This window comes from Nycticebus coucang, chromosome Y (genome assembly GCF_027406575.1).
Source record: "Nycticebus coucang isolate mNycCou1 chromosome Y, mNycCou1.pri, whole genome shotgun sequence".
Classification (NCBI taxonomy): Eukaryota; Metazoa; Chordata; class Mammalia; order Primates; family Lorisidae; genus Nycticebus; species Nycticebus coucang.
The window spans coordinates 3,171,543-3,188,064 of NC_069805.1; the positions used below are offsets into that span (position 1 = coordinate 3,171,543).

At 40.5% G+C, this 16,522-nt stretch overlaps 1 protein-coding gene across 1 annotated transcript in view; it reads right to left on the bottom strand.

The window, feature by feature from the left end:
• Window positions 1-16,522, bottom strand: part of LOC128579135 (BCL-6 corepressor-like) — a 121,433-nt gene that overhangs the window by 89,703 nt on the left and 15,208 nt on the right. Inside the window, exons 2-5 of the mRNA XM_053581383.1 lie at window positions 12,780-13,040; window positions 12,217-12,456; window positions 11,601-11,914; window positions 11,050-11,295 (exon numbers count right to left, since the gene is read on the bottom strand). Of these exons, the coding sequence (XP_053437358.1) occupies window positions 11,050-11,295; window positions 11,601-11,914; window positions 12,217-12,456; window positions 12,780-12,963 (984 nt within the window). The 5' untranslated portion in view covers window positions 12,964-13,040. The remainder of the gene's footprint in view (window positions 1-11,049; window positions 11,296-11,600; window positions 11,915-12,216; window positions 12,457-12,779; window positions 13,041-16,522) is intronic.

Sequence of the window (16,522 nt, forward strand, 5' to 3'; positions counted from 1 at the left end):
TATAAAAATATCAAGAAACCAAAAACAACAGAACCTTCTATTCTAGCTCCCCACCTCTCTACATTGACAATCTCCTTGAGTTGACCTAATTTTCATAGACTGGTTATTTACCACGTTTGCGTATCAGTAGGGTAAGCTTAGTTCTTTATGTTGACCTCCCCAATATGTTGAGTAGCTTATTACAATCCCTTGTGTGGTCAACTTGCAGAGGGCCACTGTATATGTTTACTAACACATTTTAAGAGTGTGTTTATTAACATATCAAATAATGAGATTTAGGAGTCGATTTCATAAATTTATTTTTGAAGCAGTGATACTTCAACAGCTGCAATATTGAGAATATCGATGATTGTATTTGGTGATAGTCATCTGTTATCTAAATTCGTATTTAAAGGAATGCTAAATTTCAGTTAGAAATTAGTAAAAAATATGGGGCAATTTTTTTCCCATTCAAGTTTCAAGGACCCTTCAAATTCTAATTCATATTGAAATCAGAGAATGTAGGTTGGGATTGTGACCACTGTGGGTACCTAAAGCAGGGCACAAAATAAAATCATCAGAAAGGAGTAGTAATACAAATCAAGAAAGCAAGGCATTAGAAGGATCATCTACGAAGGTGTTTACATCCTAAAATTTCATAGTGCCAGGAACGGCAAAGGCATCAAAGGCTAGGGGTCTTGTGGAGCCAGTCCTTTTTTAATCTCCAAAACCCTTGACTATTTTTACTTCTCCTGGATATGTGATTCAAGTATGGTGATTTAATTTTGAAAATAATTTTAAGAAAAAAGAGATGAGAATAAAATATGCAGGCCCTGAAATAGAAGTTTATAGACGATAGACTATTGGCTAGAGAAGTACATCCTGTTGAAATTGTTCTAAATTATTTTTTTTCCTTTGGTCTGGCTCATTTTATAAAACTGTCTACAAAAAGTGCCTCAGAATATCATTTTCTTTGTTGTACTGCTTTCATATTTCATACTGTAAATGATCTACCAAGAGACCTAGCTGCTAGTCTTATGCAATTATGAGAAGTAGTTTGGGACTTAAATGTCCCTTCATATATCACTAAAGCCTATCCTTAATGTAGTATCAAATGGACCATTTTAACTATGTTGCCATATCATTTTCCAGTTAAGTGTTAGATAGCATTAAAGATTACACAGCATTAAAGATTTACAATTAGATCTGCAAAAATTTCAAGCCTTTTATTTTCAACAATAACAAACTCACTGTATTTTCTAAATGGTTTCAAATTTATGTCATACTGAATAATTGTCAGCCTTCAGGAGAGAAAATTTAAAACCCAACTCCCTTTTTCAGAACAAACGATTGTTTTTATATTTTCCTGAGGGGATTGAAAATTTCAGCATAATCTATAATGTTTCAAACAAAATGAATGTTCAAATGGTGTTCTGACCTCTAACATACCTATCAAAGATAATTTTATTGTTTTACTTTTAAAGGTCAATGAGATATAAGAAAAAAAAAAACTACTAAGGAGAAACCTATGGCCTTAAAAAAAAAATTCAAGGAAACATGATACCTCCAAAGGTATAAAATTATTCTTCAGCAACAGATTCCAATAAAAATAAAAGAAGTACCTGACAAAGAATTCAAAATAATGATATTAAAGAAATTCAGTGAAACAATGAAAGAAATTGAAAAACAATTTTTCATCTGAATGAGAATTTTTTGAAGATAGAGCAATCAAACAAAAATCCTAGAAGTAAAGAATTTAAAAAATGAAATAAAAATATAATGAGAGCTTCAACATTATTAGACTACAAAAAGCAGAAGAAAGTATTCCTAACTTGAAAATAGGTTTTGTGAATAATCCAGTCTAATAAAATAGGGAAAAATCGTTAAAAAACAAATGAAGAGACTCAGTGCCCATAGCTCAGTGGTTAGGCTGCAGGCCACATACACCAGGGCTGACAGGTTCAAACCCAGCCCGAACCTGCTAAGTAACAATGACAACTGCAACAACAACAAAAATAGCTAGGTGTTGAGGCAGGCACCTGTAGTCCCATCTACTTGGGAGGCTGAGGCAAGAAAATGTTTTAAAAGCCCAAGAGTTTGAAGTTGCTGTGAGCTGTGAGATGTGATGCCACAGCCCTCTACCTAGGATACATAGTGAGACTCTGTATCAAAAAAAAAAAAAAGAAGAAGAAGAAGAATGCCTGGGGTCAAAAGAGGATACCACTGAAAATCAAAGAAATATTAAAATCTGGGGAGTTCCAGGAGAAGAGGAGATGGGCAAAGGCATAGAAAGCCTACTACTAGGCTAAAATAATAGCAGGAAACTTCCCAGACTTGAAAGATAAAAATATACAGATATAGGAAACTCAAAGATCTTTTGAAGAAAAAGAGAATTCTATAAACATCAATAGAAAAGAATCCATTAAGAGAAATTCATGTCTAGAAATTCCCATCAGACTAACAGCAACCACCAAAAACCTTATGTACTAGAAGATATATGTAAATTACTAAAAGAATGATGCATATCTGCCTAGAATAGTATCCTCAGAATAGCTAACCCTCAGAAAATTAAAGAGAAATTAAGTCCTTATTGCAGAAGTAAAACCTGAGGGAATTCATTACTACTGAACTGCCCCTGCAAGAAATGATTAAGAAAATCTTACCACTGGAGATAAAAAGAAATTACCATCATGAAAACATGAAACAGTGTTAAAATTTACTAGAAAAGTATAATGGAACAGAAAACAGATAAATCCATGTATTTATAGCTAAAAATTTTTCAAAAAAGAGCTAAGAATATACTTTAGGGAAGTTAGATACTGATATATAGAAGAATGAAACTAGACCTCAATCTCAAATAGAAAAATAAAACGGGGGGAGGGGCAAGATGGCCAACTAAACACAACTTCCGAAAGAGGCTCCTGTCCAAAACGAACAATAACATCCAGAAACAGCCCAATTAAGCTGAAGACTGGGAGCCTAGCGGAGAGAGAAATTATAACTTCAGGTCACCTCTGTTAAGGCAAGCTGCAACTCCAAGAAACCAAGCTTCAGGTACAAAATTCATCTGAAAGGAAGAGTGTCCATCCCCTCCCAAAAAAAGCTGTGTGTGTGTTTTTTTGGGTTTTTTTTGGTTTTTTTTGCTTTTCTTTTCTCCTTTCTTTTTCCTCTTAGTTTGCTCCTGCAGGTTTTCTACAGACAAGCAGTTAACTGTGGACCTCTTATCTCACCCCATGGGTGAGTGCTATGGGAAGTGGGGACTACTTCCTCAGAGGGACCCTGCTGTGACTGAACACTTTCTTGCTAGGCAGAAAAATTGAACTAAAGTCTTCCCTGCCATTCTGAACTTCCAGCACATCCTTCCCCACTTACCTGATGAAGCAGAAGCCTAACCCCTGCTGAGACTGAGAGAGGAAGTTCTTAAGTAGCGCCCCTGCTCCCTGTCTGCCAGACCAAGCACACCCCAGCAAGAGACTCTGGGTGCCACACTGAGCCCTGACCTACCAGGGACTCTGCCAGCAACCACAGGGGCTATGCCCCATGCCCGTGCCCATCGGGCCTCCGTAAGTCCCCCCAGCCAGGGACTCACCAGCAAGCAGCAACGTGGCCAAGAGATGGGTGCCTGACCTGACCAGGGAATCTGCCAGCAATTGGCAGCCCAGTACCCCGTGCTGCCTGGCCTCCATACACCTGCCCCAGCTAGGGGCTTGTAGGCAGCTGCCCGGGCCAGGGACTCCACTGACAACCAAGCCCCGCACCCGCTAGGCCTCTGTACACTGTCCCAGCTAGAGACTTGCCAGCAACCGCACACCACAGGAATCCCTGCCCACCTCAGCCAGGAACTCCACAGATAACCGCAGCCCAGTGACCCACACCAGCCCTGACCAGGTGGCCTGTGCCCCACGCCTGCTATGCCGCTGTAAGTCCGCCACGGCCAGGGACTTTGCTGGCAACCATGCGGCCCACGCCTGCTTGGCCACTAGACAAATCCCCAGGCCAGGGAGACCACTGGCAATTGGGCAAACTAGCCCCCCGCATCTGGGCCTCCAGACGACCACCTGGCCATGGACTCCACTGGCAATAGCGCAGCCCACCATCCTGCACCCCTCAGGCCTCCGCCTGCCCCAACCAGCAACTCCGGAAGCCATGCGAACTACATTCTCCCTCCTGTACCCCACCCCCAGGGAATCTGGACCCCTCCTCCTGGCCAGAGACGGCTGGAGCCATGGGCTCTTTGTGCCAAAGTCGCTGGGCACCAGGCACTCCCAGAGCCATGAGCACCACCCCCTGCCCTGTTGCTAGATCTGGGTGTGTCACACTCCAGAGCTCCTCCCACAGCCAGAACTCCCTAATTCCCTGGCTGGGGCTCCTAGAGGAGCTACACAGGGTCACTCCCAACAGATTCAGCAACAACAGAATGATCATGCCGGGGTCTAATCTTGGAGAGACAGCTCCCCAATTCTGAAGACAGCCAGAGGCAATGGTAAAAAACAATAATGGGGGGGGGGTATCAATGGGAAAACTCTGGCAATATGAATAATCAGATTAGATCAACTCCCCCAAGGAACAACAAGGCAGACACAGCATAAGATCCCATGCATAAACAAATAGCTGAGATGTCAGAAATTGAATTCAGAATCTGGAAAGCAAATAAAATCAAATTAGAATTCCAAGCAGTAATCCAACAGATGTCTCAAGAATTAAACGAATTCAAGACCAAATGACCAAAGATTTTTATACGTTGAGACCAGAAGTTGCAGTCTTCAAAGATCTGAGAAATACAGTAGAATCCCCCAGTAACAGAATGGAGCAAGCAGAAGAAAGGATTTCTGACATTGAAGACAAAGCTTTCGAATGCTCCCAAACTTTAAAAGAGGAACAGAAATGGAGGGCAAAAACAGATCACTCTCTCAGAGAGCTCTGGGATAATTTGAGGAAAACCAATATTTGCCTTACAGGGATCCCCGAAAGCAATGAAGTGGCTTCACAAGGCACAGTCTCTTCTTCATGAGATTACAAAAGAGAACTTTCCAGACATGCCAACAGATTCTGAAGCAGACCGTTTCAGAACTGCAGCACAACTCAGTCCGAATAAGACATCCCCCATATACATCATAATCAATTTCACTGAAGTTAATATGAAGGACAAAATTCTGAAAGCAGCCAGACGTAAAAAACAATCTACAAGAGGAAGAATATTAGAATAACTGCAGATCTCTCTGCTGAAACCTTTCAAGCTAGAAGAAGATGGTCATTGACTTTTAATCTCCTAAAAAAATGTAATTTTCAAACCAGGATCCTGTACCCAGCTAAACTGAGTTTCAATGATGAAGAAATTAAATACTTTAATGACATTCACATGTTGAAGAAATTTGCCATAACTAAACCAGCTCTTCAGGATATTCTCAGACCTATCCTCCATAAAGACCAGCATAATCCTCCACCACAAAAGTAAACTCACCTAGAAACTTTTGATCAAATTCCAACTTCCACAGTTGCAAAAGGATTAAAATGTCCACCAGACTCTCGAAAGGCTTATCAATATTCTCAATTAATGTGAATGGTTTAAATAGTCCTCTGAAGAGGCACAGATTGGCTGACTGGATATAAAAACTCAGGCCAGATATCTGATGCATACTCAGGCCAGATATCTGATGCATACAAGAATCTCATTGTACCTTAAAAGATAAATATAGACTCAAGGTGAAGGGATGGTCATCTATATTCTAGACAAATGTAAAGCAGAAAAAACAGGCGTTGCAATCATATTCGCAGATACAACAAGCTTTAAACCAACCAAAATAAGGACGGGTAAGGATGGACACTTCATATTTGTTAAAGGTAATACTCAATATGATGAGATTTCAATTATTAATATTTATGCACCCAACCAGAATGAGCCTCAATTTGTAAGAGAAACTCTAACAGACATGAGCGATTTGATTTCCTCCAGTTCCATAGTAGTCGGAGATTTTAACACCCCTTTAGCAGTGTTGGATAGATCCTCCAAAGAAACAGCAAAGAAATTTTAGATTTAACTTAACCATTCAACATCTGGATTTTTACCAACATCTACAGAACATTTTATCCCAAAAAACTGAATACATATTCTACTCATCAGCCCATGGAACATACTCCAAAACCAATCACATCCTAGATCACAAGTCTAACCTCAGCAAATTTAAAAAAATAGAAATTATTCCTTGCATCTTCTTAGACCATCATGGACTAACAGTTGATGATGTTAGTTCCTTCAGTAACAACAGGAATCTGCATACTGATACAAAAACATAGAAGCTAAATAACCTTATGCTGAAGGATAGATGGGTCACAGACAAGATTAAGAAGGTAATTAAAATTACCAAATTTTTGGAACAAAATGACAATGAAGACACAAATTATAGGAACCTCTGGGATATTGCAAAGGCAGTCCTAAGAGGGAAATTTATAGCACTGCAAGCCTTCCTCAAAAGAACAGAAAGAGAGGAAGTTAACAACTTAATGGGACATCTGAAGCAACTGGAGAAGGAAGAGCATTCCAACCCCAAACCCAGCAGAAGAAAAGAAATAACCAAAATTAGAGCAGAATTAAATGAAATTGAAAACAAAAGAATTATACAATAGATCAATAATTCAAAAAGTAGGTTTTTGAAAAGGTCAATAAAATAGATAAACCTTTGGCTAACCTAACCAGGAAAAAAAAGAGTAAAATCTCTAATTTCATCAATCAGAAATGATAAAGATGAAATAACAACAGATCCCTCAGAAATTCAAAAAATTCTTAATGAATATTACAAGAAACTTTACTCTCAGAAATATGAAATCAGAAGGAAACTGACCAATACTTGGAAGCATGCCACCTTATTAAACTTAGCCACAAAGTGGAAATGTTGAACAAGCCCGTATCAAGTTCTGAAATAGCATCAACAATACAAAATCTCCCTAAAAAGAAAGCCCGGGACCAGATGGCTTCAAGTCAAAATTCTACCAAACCTTGAAAGAAAAACTAGTGCCTGTATTATTAAACCTCTTACAAAATATAGAAAAAGAAGGAATACTACGCAACACGTTCTATGAAGCAAACATCACCTTGATCCCTAAACCAGGGAAAGACCCAATAAGAAAAGAAAATTATAGACCAATATCACTAATGAGTATTGATGCTAAAATACTGAATAAGATCCTAACAAACAGAATCCAACAACACATCAAAAAAATTATACACCATGACCAAGTGGGATTTATCCCAGAGTCAAGGCTGGTTCAATATATATAAATCTATAAATGTAATGCAGCACCCATAAACAAACTAAAAAAATAAAGACCATATGGTTCTCTCAATTGATGCAGAAAAAGCTTTTGATAATATCCAGCATCTCTTCATGATCAGAACACTTAAGAAGGGACATTTCTTAAACTGATATAGAAGGGACATTGGTATAGAAGGGTCATTTCTTAAACTGATAGAGGCCATATACAGCAAACCCACAGCCAATATCGTATTGAATAGATTAAATTGAAATCATTTCCACCTAGATCAGGAACCCAACAAGGCTGCCCATTGTCTCCATTGCTCTTTAACATTGTAATGGAAGTTTTAACCATTGCAATTAGGGAAGAAAAGGCAATCAAGGGTATCCACATAGGGTCAGAAGAGATCAAACTTTCATTCTTCGCAGATGATATGATTGTATATCTGGAAAATACCAGGGATTCTACTACAAAACTTTTAAAACTTTTAGTAGTGATCAAGGAATACAGCAATGTCTCAGACTACAAAATCAACACCCATAAATCTGTAGCCTTTATATATACCAACAATAGCCAAGCCGAAAATACAGTTAAGGACTCTATTCAATTCACAGTAGTGCCAAAGAAGATGAAATGTTTGGGAGTTTACCTAACAAAGGATGTGAAAGATCTCTATAAAGAGAAATATGAAACATTAAGAAAAAAATAGCTGAAGATGTTAACAAATGGAAAAACATACCATCCTCATGGATGGGAAGAATCAACATTGTTAAAATGTCTATACTATCCAAAGCAATATATAATTTTAATGCAATTCCTATTAAAGCTCCATTGTCATATTTTAAAGATCTTGAAAAAACAATACTTTGTTATATATGGAATCAGAAAAAAGCTCGAATAGCCAAGACATTACTCAGAAATAAAAACAAAGCAGGAGGAATCACGCTACCAGACCTCAGACTGTATTACAAATCAATAGTGATCAAAACAGCACGGTACTGGCACAAAAACAGAGAAGTAGATGTCTGGAACAGAATAGAGAACCAAGAGATGAATCCAGCTACTTACCGCTATCTGATCTTTGACAAGCCAATTAAAACATTTGATGGGGAAAAGATTCCCTATTTAACAAATGGTGGGTGGGTGAACTTGCTGGAGACCTGCAGAAGAATGAAACTGGACCCATACCTTTCACCATTAACTAAGATAGACTCTCAAAGGATAAAAGATTTAAACTTAAGACATGAAACTACAAAAATAATTGAAGAAAGTGCAGGGAAAACTCTTGAAGGAATCAGCCTGGGTGAATATTTTATGAGGACGACTCCCCAGGCAATTGAAGCAGTATCAAAGATACACTACTGGGGGTGGCGCCTGTGGCTCAGCGGGTAGGGCACCGGCCCCATATGCTGAGGGTGGTGGGTTCAAACCCTGCCCTGGCCAAACTGCAACAAAAAAATAGCCGGGCGTTATGGCGGGTGCCTGTAGTCCCAGCTGCTCAGGAGGCTGAGGCAAGAGAATCACCTAAGCCCAGGAGTTGGAGGTTGCTATGAGCTATGTGACACCACGGCATTCTACCAAGGGTGATAAAGTGAGACTCTATCTCTACAAAAAAAAAAAAAAAATACACTACTGGGACCTGATCAAACTAAAAAGCTTCTGCACAGCCAAGAACATAGTAAGTATAGCAAGCAGACAGCCCTCAGAATGGGAGAAAATATTTGCAGGTTATACCTCTGATAAAGGTTTAATAACCAGAATCCACAGAGAACTCAAATGTGTTAACAAGAAAAGAACAACTGATAGCATTTCAGGGTGGGCAAAAGACTTGAAGAGAAACTTATCTGAAGAAGACAGGCACATGGCTTACAGACACATGAAAAGATGCTCATCATCCTTAACCATCAGAGAAATGCATATCAAAACAACTTTGAGATATCACCTAACTCCAGTAAGATTAGCTCACATAACAAAATCCCAAAACCAGAGATGTTGGCGTGGATGTGGAATAAAGGACACACTTCTACACTGCTCGTGGGAATGCACACTAATTCGTTCCTTCTGGAAAGATGTTTGGAGAATCCTTAGAGACCTAAAAATAGACATGTCATTCGATCCTATAATTCCTTTACTAGGTATATACCCAGAAGACCAAAAATCACATTATAACAAAGACATCTGTACCAGAATATTTATTGCAGCCCAGTTCATAATTGCTAAGTCATGGAAGAAGCCCAAGTGCCCACTGACCCACGAATGCACTAGCAAATTGTGGTACATGTATACCATGGAATTTTATGCAGCCTTAAAGAAAGATGGAGACTTTACCTCTTTCATGTTTTACAAGGATGGAGCTGGAACATATTCTTCTTAGTAAAGTATCTCAAGAATAGAAGAAAAAGTATCCAATATACTATGAAGCTAATTTATAGCTTTCATATGAAGGCTATAACCCAACTATAGCACAAGAATATGGGGAAAGGGCCAAGGAAGGGAGGGGAGAGGGGAAGTTAGGGTGGAGGGAGGGTAATTGGTGGGGTCATACCTACAGTGCATCTTAGAATGGGTATAGGTGAAACTTACTAAATGCAGAATAAAATGTCTACATACAATAGCTAAGAAAATGCCATGAAGGCTATATTAAACAGTTTTATGAAAATATTTCAGATTGTATATGAAACCAGCACATTGTACCCCTTGATTGCACTAATGTACACAGCTATGATTTAATAAAAAAAAAAAACTATAAAAAAAAGAAAACCTAAAAATATTAAAAACTTAAATGTCAGACCCAAAACTTAAAAACTACTAGAAGAGGAAACATTTTTAAGATCTCAAAAGTACTGGCAACAAAAAATTAAACAAATGGGACTATAAGATTCAATAGCAAAGGAAATTGTCAACAAGGTGGAGATAATCCGTAAAATGAAAACCTCTATGGAATTCATTTTCCTTAACCAAGAGCAGTAACAATACTAGATACTATCACACAAAGATGATGACAGGATAGGAAACTGATAGCAACTTATGCAAGAGGTCAAAAGGCTTCAGTTCCTACTTTGTGGAGGATAAATGATAGTCCAAACTGGGCTCTGACCACTCTCTATGGACAGTCACCTATCAGACAACCAGGCACAGATCACAAGAGATTAGAAACAGTGCACAGAAGAGTGCTCAGTCAATGTAAGTTGTCATTGTCAACAGCCATCTTGGAAGGGGATGAGTAAGGTGGTGGAAAAGGTAGAGAGTTGTGGAAAAAGCCTGAGTCCGAGTCTTTTCTCCCATCTGCAATCCAGGCCTACTCTGTCCTCTCTCAGAAAAATACCAGGGAGGTCTGCCACATGGCTTTAACTCTTCACACCTGTGCTCCAACTCTAAACAGTCACTTCCCTTTCACTCCCTACACAACACATGCAGCCTCATAATAGAGTTCAAAACTTCTCTCTCCTTTGCTAATCAGAATCCAAAAGAGCTCATTAAAATCTCTCCAGTTACCATGTCCTGCATTATAACACAATTGATATCAGAGATAAGTGAGCAAAACTGAAATATACCAAAGAGGCCTACCTGCATAAACAATGAACTTCAGAGATGCCTTTCTTTTCATCCTTTGATTGAACACAGGCCAACAAAGAGATAGTAGCAAGAAAAGGGCTAATGTAAACATTCTAATGGAATGCCAGCCCAATATCCTGATGTGGAGGGGAATGCCTTTACTCTTAAAGTTACTCTGCCTGCACTATCCCTGCCCTTCTTTGTATGACTAACTCCCCCATCAGAAATAGCTGTCACTCCAGAAACACATATAGAGTCGCTTACCTCATAGCCAAGCCTGGATGCGCGCTGCAAGAGGGTTTCACCAGCATTCTTATTGACAAAAAGTTTCCGCGCTCCAGGTGGTATCAAGCAAGACTGAATGTTTTCTTGAGGAGAATTAGAGCATGGCAGCTGCATAGACTGGGAAGCTGGTAGCAACTTCTCAAAGTGTTTTGGTTCCTGCTTGACTGATGACAAGTCACAGTCCGATCTGGGCTCTGGCCACTTTCTGAATCTCTGGACAGTCACCTATCATAAAACCAGGTAGGCCACACAGTTAAAGCTGTGTCCTTCCAACTCCAGCCACCTCCCTTCTTCCTCCCCATATGAAAAACCTGCAGTGGAACAAAAATGTGTTATCTTTCTTGGGAAGTAGGATGTCAAAGGGAGAACTGCATAGATGGAATGAATATAAATCTTAACAGTTTGCAGTTTCACCACCATCCAGGGAAAGTACACCTATAAGACAGGGGAGCTATATTTGACAGAGGATTCAAGAAAAGCTAACCCTGAAAATAAGGCAAGAGAGAGTAAGGGTCAAGTAAGGGCAATACCTGGCCATCAGTTTTCTCCCTATAGTGGTCCCCTGTCAGCGCCAACTCCTGTCTAGGCTCCTGTGGTATCAAATGCTTGGTTTTGCAGTGTCTCTTTCCAGATGGCTTCTCACTGTTGTCTGTGTATTTCTGTTGCAGGGAAACAGCCTGGAAATCCTCTTTTTCATCTGTGCACAGTACATCTGTTTTAAGGGTTTCTTTAATTTTTTGCTGCTTGGCAGGTGACCTCAGACTTTTCTGAGTCTGCTTTTTGCCACTTTCACTGGTAGATAAAAGGTTCTTCAAGGGTGAAGAACAGGAGAACACAGGCAAGCCTAAATATGGTGAGAAACGGCAAGGTGTCAGGAGGGTAGGAGGAAAGGAACATTACACAACTGTACCTGATGCGGAGAGAAAAACCCCATTGTTAACACTGATCACTGGAGTATTTTTAGTTTTGAAAGGTACACTAATCATGTTTCAAGGCAATAACATTCTAATTATTCCATATTCAAACCACAAATAAGTTAACACTCAAAATGTCAAGTGGCAAGTTTCTTCTTAGGGCTCAGACAAAAAGAAGCCTCTACTTTCTAGAAGGAAGTGCGAAGGCTAGTCAAGGATGGCCTCCACATACCTTGTTCATTGCCAGTGGATCTGACTGACTCCTCGGAACAACTTCTGTTACCTTTGGCCTCTGCCCTTTTCCTTCCGGTTTTCTCTTGAGTGATGTTATTCCCTTGGGCAGTGACCTCAGACTGAACTGTCTGTGTCACTTCTTTCCTGCCTTGCTGGCTAGGTTTCCTCTCTGCTATTGACATCTTCTGGTCACACCATTGTCTAAGGTGTAGCAAGTGTCGTTTTTTAGGATGGAGCCCTGTTAATTAAATGCACAGCTTCAGGTTGATCAGATCACTACTGTGGGTCTTTAAGTGGTTAGAGGAATCACTTGTCATTTTTCTCTCAGGCCACTATTACAGGGGGAATACAAATTGTCTTATATATCATTAATGGGAGTAGGGGTAAATGTAGGGATGTGGTCATTATCTAGGCTTCAGTATATCACCGAGCCTTGTTAATACAGTATTCCTTTACCAATTCTGTTCAAAGAAGCATGGCTCACATTCATACCTCCTGTCTGTTCATCTTAGCTAGACAGAAAGGCCCTCAGAGCAAGAATCCAAAGCCAATGGAACTCACCTTTAGAAACTCGTCTTTGCTTGGCTTTCAGCAGAGGGTCCTCTGGCAGCTCTTCCACAGTAGTCTCAACGTGGCTGCTGTAATCTGAGATTTTGTGTTTTCTGTCCAGCTGGAGAGTGAGACTATGTGGCATTTCTGATGACATCTCACTAATGGACAGCTCTCTCACTGGCTGCCTCTCCATGAAGTATGTCACAGGAGGATCTTTATCCTTTGTGTCTTCAAAGGGATCACAGTGTTTGTTTCCATCACTATTGTTGCCTAGGGGAAAGAGATCAATATTCACTAAGTTCACCAGGGAACATTATGAATCAAGAGGGATAGAAGACAAAGTGTCAAAAGAAACTCAAATACCTGATGGGCAAAAACAACCATCTCTTCTAAGGGACTCTGAAACTACAGCCTAGACCACACCAACCAACTCCAAGACAGGCAGACAGAGGCAGAAAACCCAGACAAACCCAGCATTCTTCAAAGAGGGGCCTGGAAAGGTCTAATGCCAAGGTTTTCTAATACATACAAAAATTTAGAGACAACTTCAAAGAACTCAATTTGATGACGGTTGTACATTATTTGAAGGGAAAAGGTTATCACTCAAATGGAGGGGGGGGCTGCTCCCATTTGTATACAAGACAACGAACCCCAATAGAGAGACTTATCACCCTGTCTTGCACTTCTCTTCACACCTTTCCTCATATACAATCATCTGCAAACAAGGCCCCATGACTTTCACTATTGGTTGTCCTTTCTATGCCAAGCCAATGCTTACAAAACTTCTCAATCCAGCACCCTTGTGCTCAGGCTAGCATTCCCAAGGGGCTTTTCCCTGAATAATCTCAGTCCAACATCACTTCCTAATTTTGTCCTACCTCAACAATCTACTGCTTTGCTGATCATAAATTTCTAATACTTAGTTAATTACCACAATAAGGTTAATGTGTTTGTTCTTGGCCCACTCAAATAATCCTGCATATCGCTAGGGGTATGAGCACTGGGAATTTGGTAATATTAACCTAGGTTTCACAAGTCAATTCTAGATTAAATAAGTTGACAACGACAACAAAAAAAAAACAGCCGCGCATTGTGGTGGGCGCCTATAGTCCCAGCTACTTGGGAGGCTGAGGCAAAAGAATCACTTAAGGTTGCTGTGAGCTGTGATGCCATGGCGCTCTACTGAGGGCAATAGAGTGAGACTCTACATATGAGATATCTCATATGTTAAAATCACCCTTTTTGTCCCATACCACTTCAAATGTCACTCCTACTCCTGACAAGTCTTCCTTATCCCTCATCAACTTCTCTTGGATTAGTGGGAGTCAGCTGTGGGGTCAAACTTCACCCTAGCTTTGGCCATACTTTGTTTTCAGTAGTAGCAGAATCCATTCACTACCTATTTAAGGGTGTCCCAAGGGAAGATGAGCTGTGAATACTCTTGTAAAGAAATGGCAGAATCTCCTCAAACATTCTTTCACCTTCTCACTCACAACAGTGCACCACTGGGTGGCACCTATAACTCAGTGGGTTGAAACCTGGCCCTGGCCCTGGCCAGCTAAAAGAATGACCACTGCAACAACAACAAAAAAAAATAGCCATCCATTGTGGTTGGAGCCTATAGTCCCAGCTACTTGGGAGGCTGAGGCAAAAGAATCACTAAAGTCCATGAGTTTGAGGTTGCTGTGATCTTGATGCCATAGCACTCTACTGAGGGCAATATAGTGAGACTCTACAAAAAAAAAAAAAAAGGGCAGTGCCTGTGGCTCAGCAGGTAGGGCGCTGGCCCCATATGCTGAGGGTGGCGGGTTCAAACCCAGCCCCGGCCAAACTGCAACAACAACAAAAAAATAGTCGGGCGTTGTGGCTGGCGCCTGTAGTCCCAGCTACTTGAGAGGCTGAGTCAAGAGAATTGCCTAAGCCCAAGGATTTGGAGGTTGCTATGAGCTGTGTGACGCCACGGCACTCTACCGAGGGCTATTAGGTGAGACTCTGGGCGGCACCTGTGGCTCAGTGAGTAGGGCGCCGGCCCCATATGCCGAGGGTGGAGGGTTCAAACCCGGCCCCGGCCAAACTGCAACAAAAAAATAGCCGGGTGTTATGGCGAGCGCCTATTGTCCCAGCTACTCAGGAGGCTGAGGCAGGAGAATCACCTAAGCCCAGGAGTTGGAGGTTGCTGTGAGCGGTATGACGCCACGACACTCTACCAAGGGCAATAAAATGAAACTCTGTCTCTACAAAAAAAAAAAAAATAGTTCACCATGTGAACTGATATGGCTGGCACAGGCATTCTAGAGCATACCACCTCAGGTTTCTGTCAGTACACTTGATACTAGGTAGAGATTCTTCTGTTACAACAGTAGGAGAAAACACACAGGCTGCCCAAATGTAGATGAGATGATCACTGCACTTGGCACGGCATAGGCATTATTTTCTTATTATTGTTCTGTGATCTTCTTAACTGAATGGGCAGTAGCACTGTGATTTTACAGCTCAACCCCTCAGTTGTAAAGTGAGATTATTACTGCCAATGACTGATGCAAGTTATCCTCACAAACACAGGCTTAGTTGGACAAAAAGAAAGGTCAGAGAAATTACTTACAAAAAAAGACTTAACACCTCCCCCAGATTAGCTTGAATTTTTAACACCAATATTTACAAAAATGTAAGATAAAAACTGCTTTGATTTGAACATGTCCCTCAAAATTCATGTGCTGGAAACTTAATACTTATGTAACAGTATTCAGGCCTTTAAAAGGTGAGGTTTCATGAGAATTTCCTGAGACCTCCAATCTCGTAAATGGGTCAATGCCATCCTTGTGGGAGTGGTTCCTTATTAAAAGAATAAGTCTGACCCCCTTTTGCCCATGTCATTCCAACATGTTATGATGCAACAAGAAGCCCTTCACCAGACAGAACCCTTCTGCCTTGCACTTCCCAGACTCCATCCAGAAAGTTAGACCAATAAACTTGTTTATAAGCCACAGAGTCTCTCTCTTTTTTTTTTTTTATTAAATCATAGCTGTGTACAATAATGCAATAATGAAGTACAATGTGCTGGCAGAGTCTCTCTTTCTTTGGAGACAGAGTCTCACTTTTTCACCCTTGGTAGAATACTGTGGCATCACAGCTCACAACAACCTCAAACTCTTGGGCTCAAATGATTCTCCTGCCTCAGCCTTCCAAGTGGCTGGGACTATAGGCGCCCGAACAATGCCCAGCTATTTTTTTAGAGAAGAGGGTCTTGTTGTGGCTCAGGCTGGTCTTGAACCTGTGAGTTCAGGCAATCCACTTTTCTTGGCCTCCCAGAGTGCTAGGATCACAGGCAAGCCTCCTAGTCTTTAATATTGTATTATAATAAAATGAAATAAAACAGACTAAGGCACTAAACTGGTTCTGAGAAGGGGATGCTGCTGCTATACCTGAAAATGTGGCAGTGGCTTTGGAGTTGGGTTAGGAACAGAGACGACAAGAGTTTTGAGGAGCAGTCTACAAAAGACTTACTTCCATAAAGGGAACACCAAGGGTGATTCTGGTGAGGGCTCAGAAGAAACAACTGTAGAAAAACTTTGAATCTTCTTAGAGATAATCGGAGTTGTGATCACAATGTTTTTAAAAATATGAATAGTAAAGACAGTTTTGATGAAGTGTTAGATGAAAATGAGGATTATCTTATTGTAAACTGGAGGAAAGGGCATCCTTGCCAAAACAGATGCAAAGAACTTAAAAGGACTGTGTTCTTGTTTAGAGAC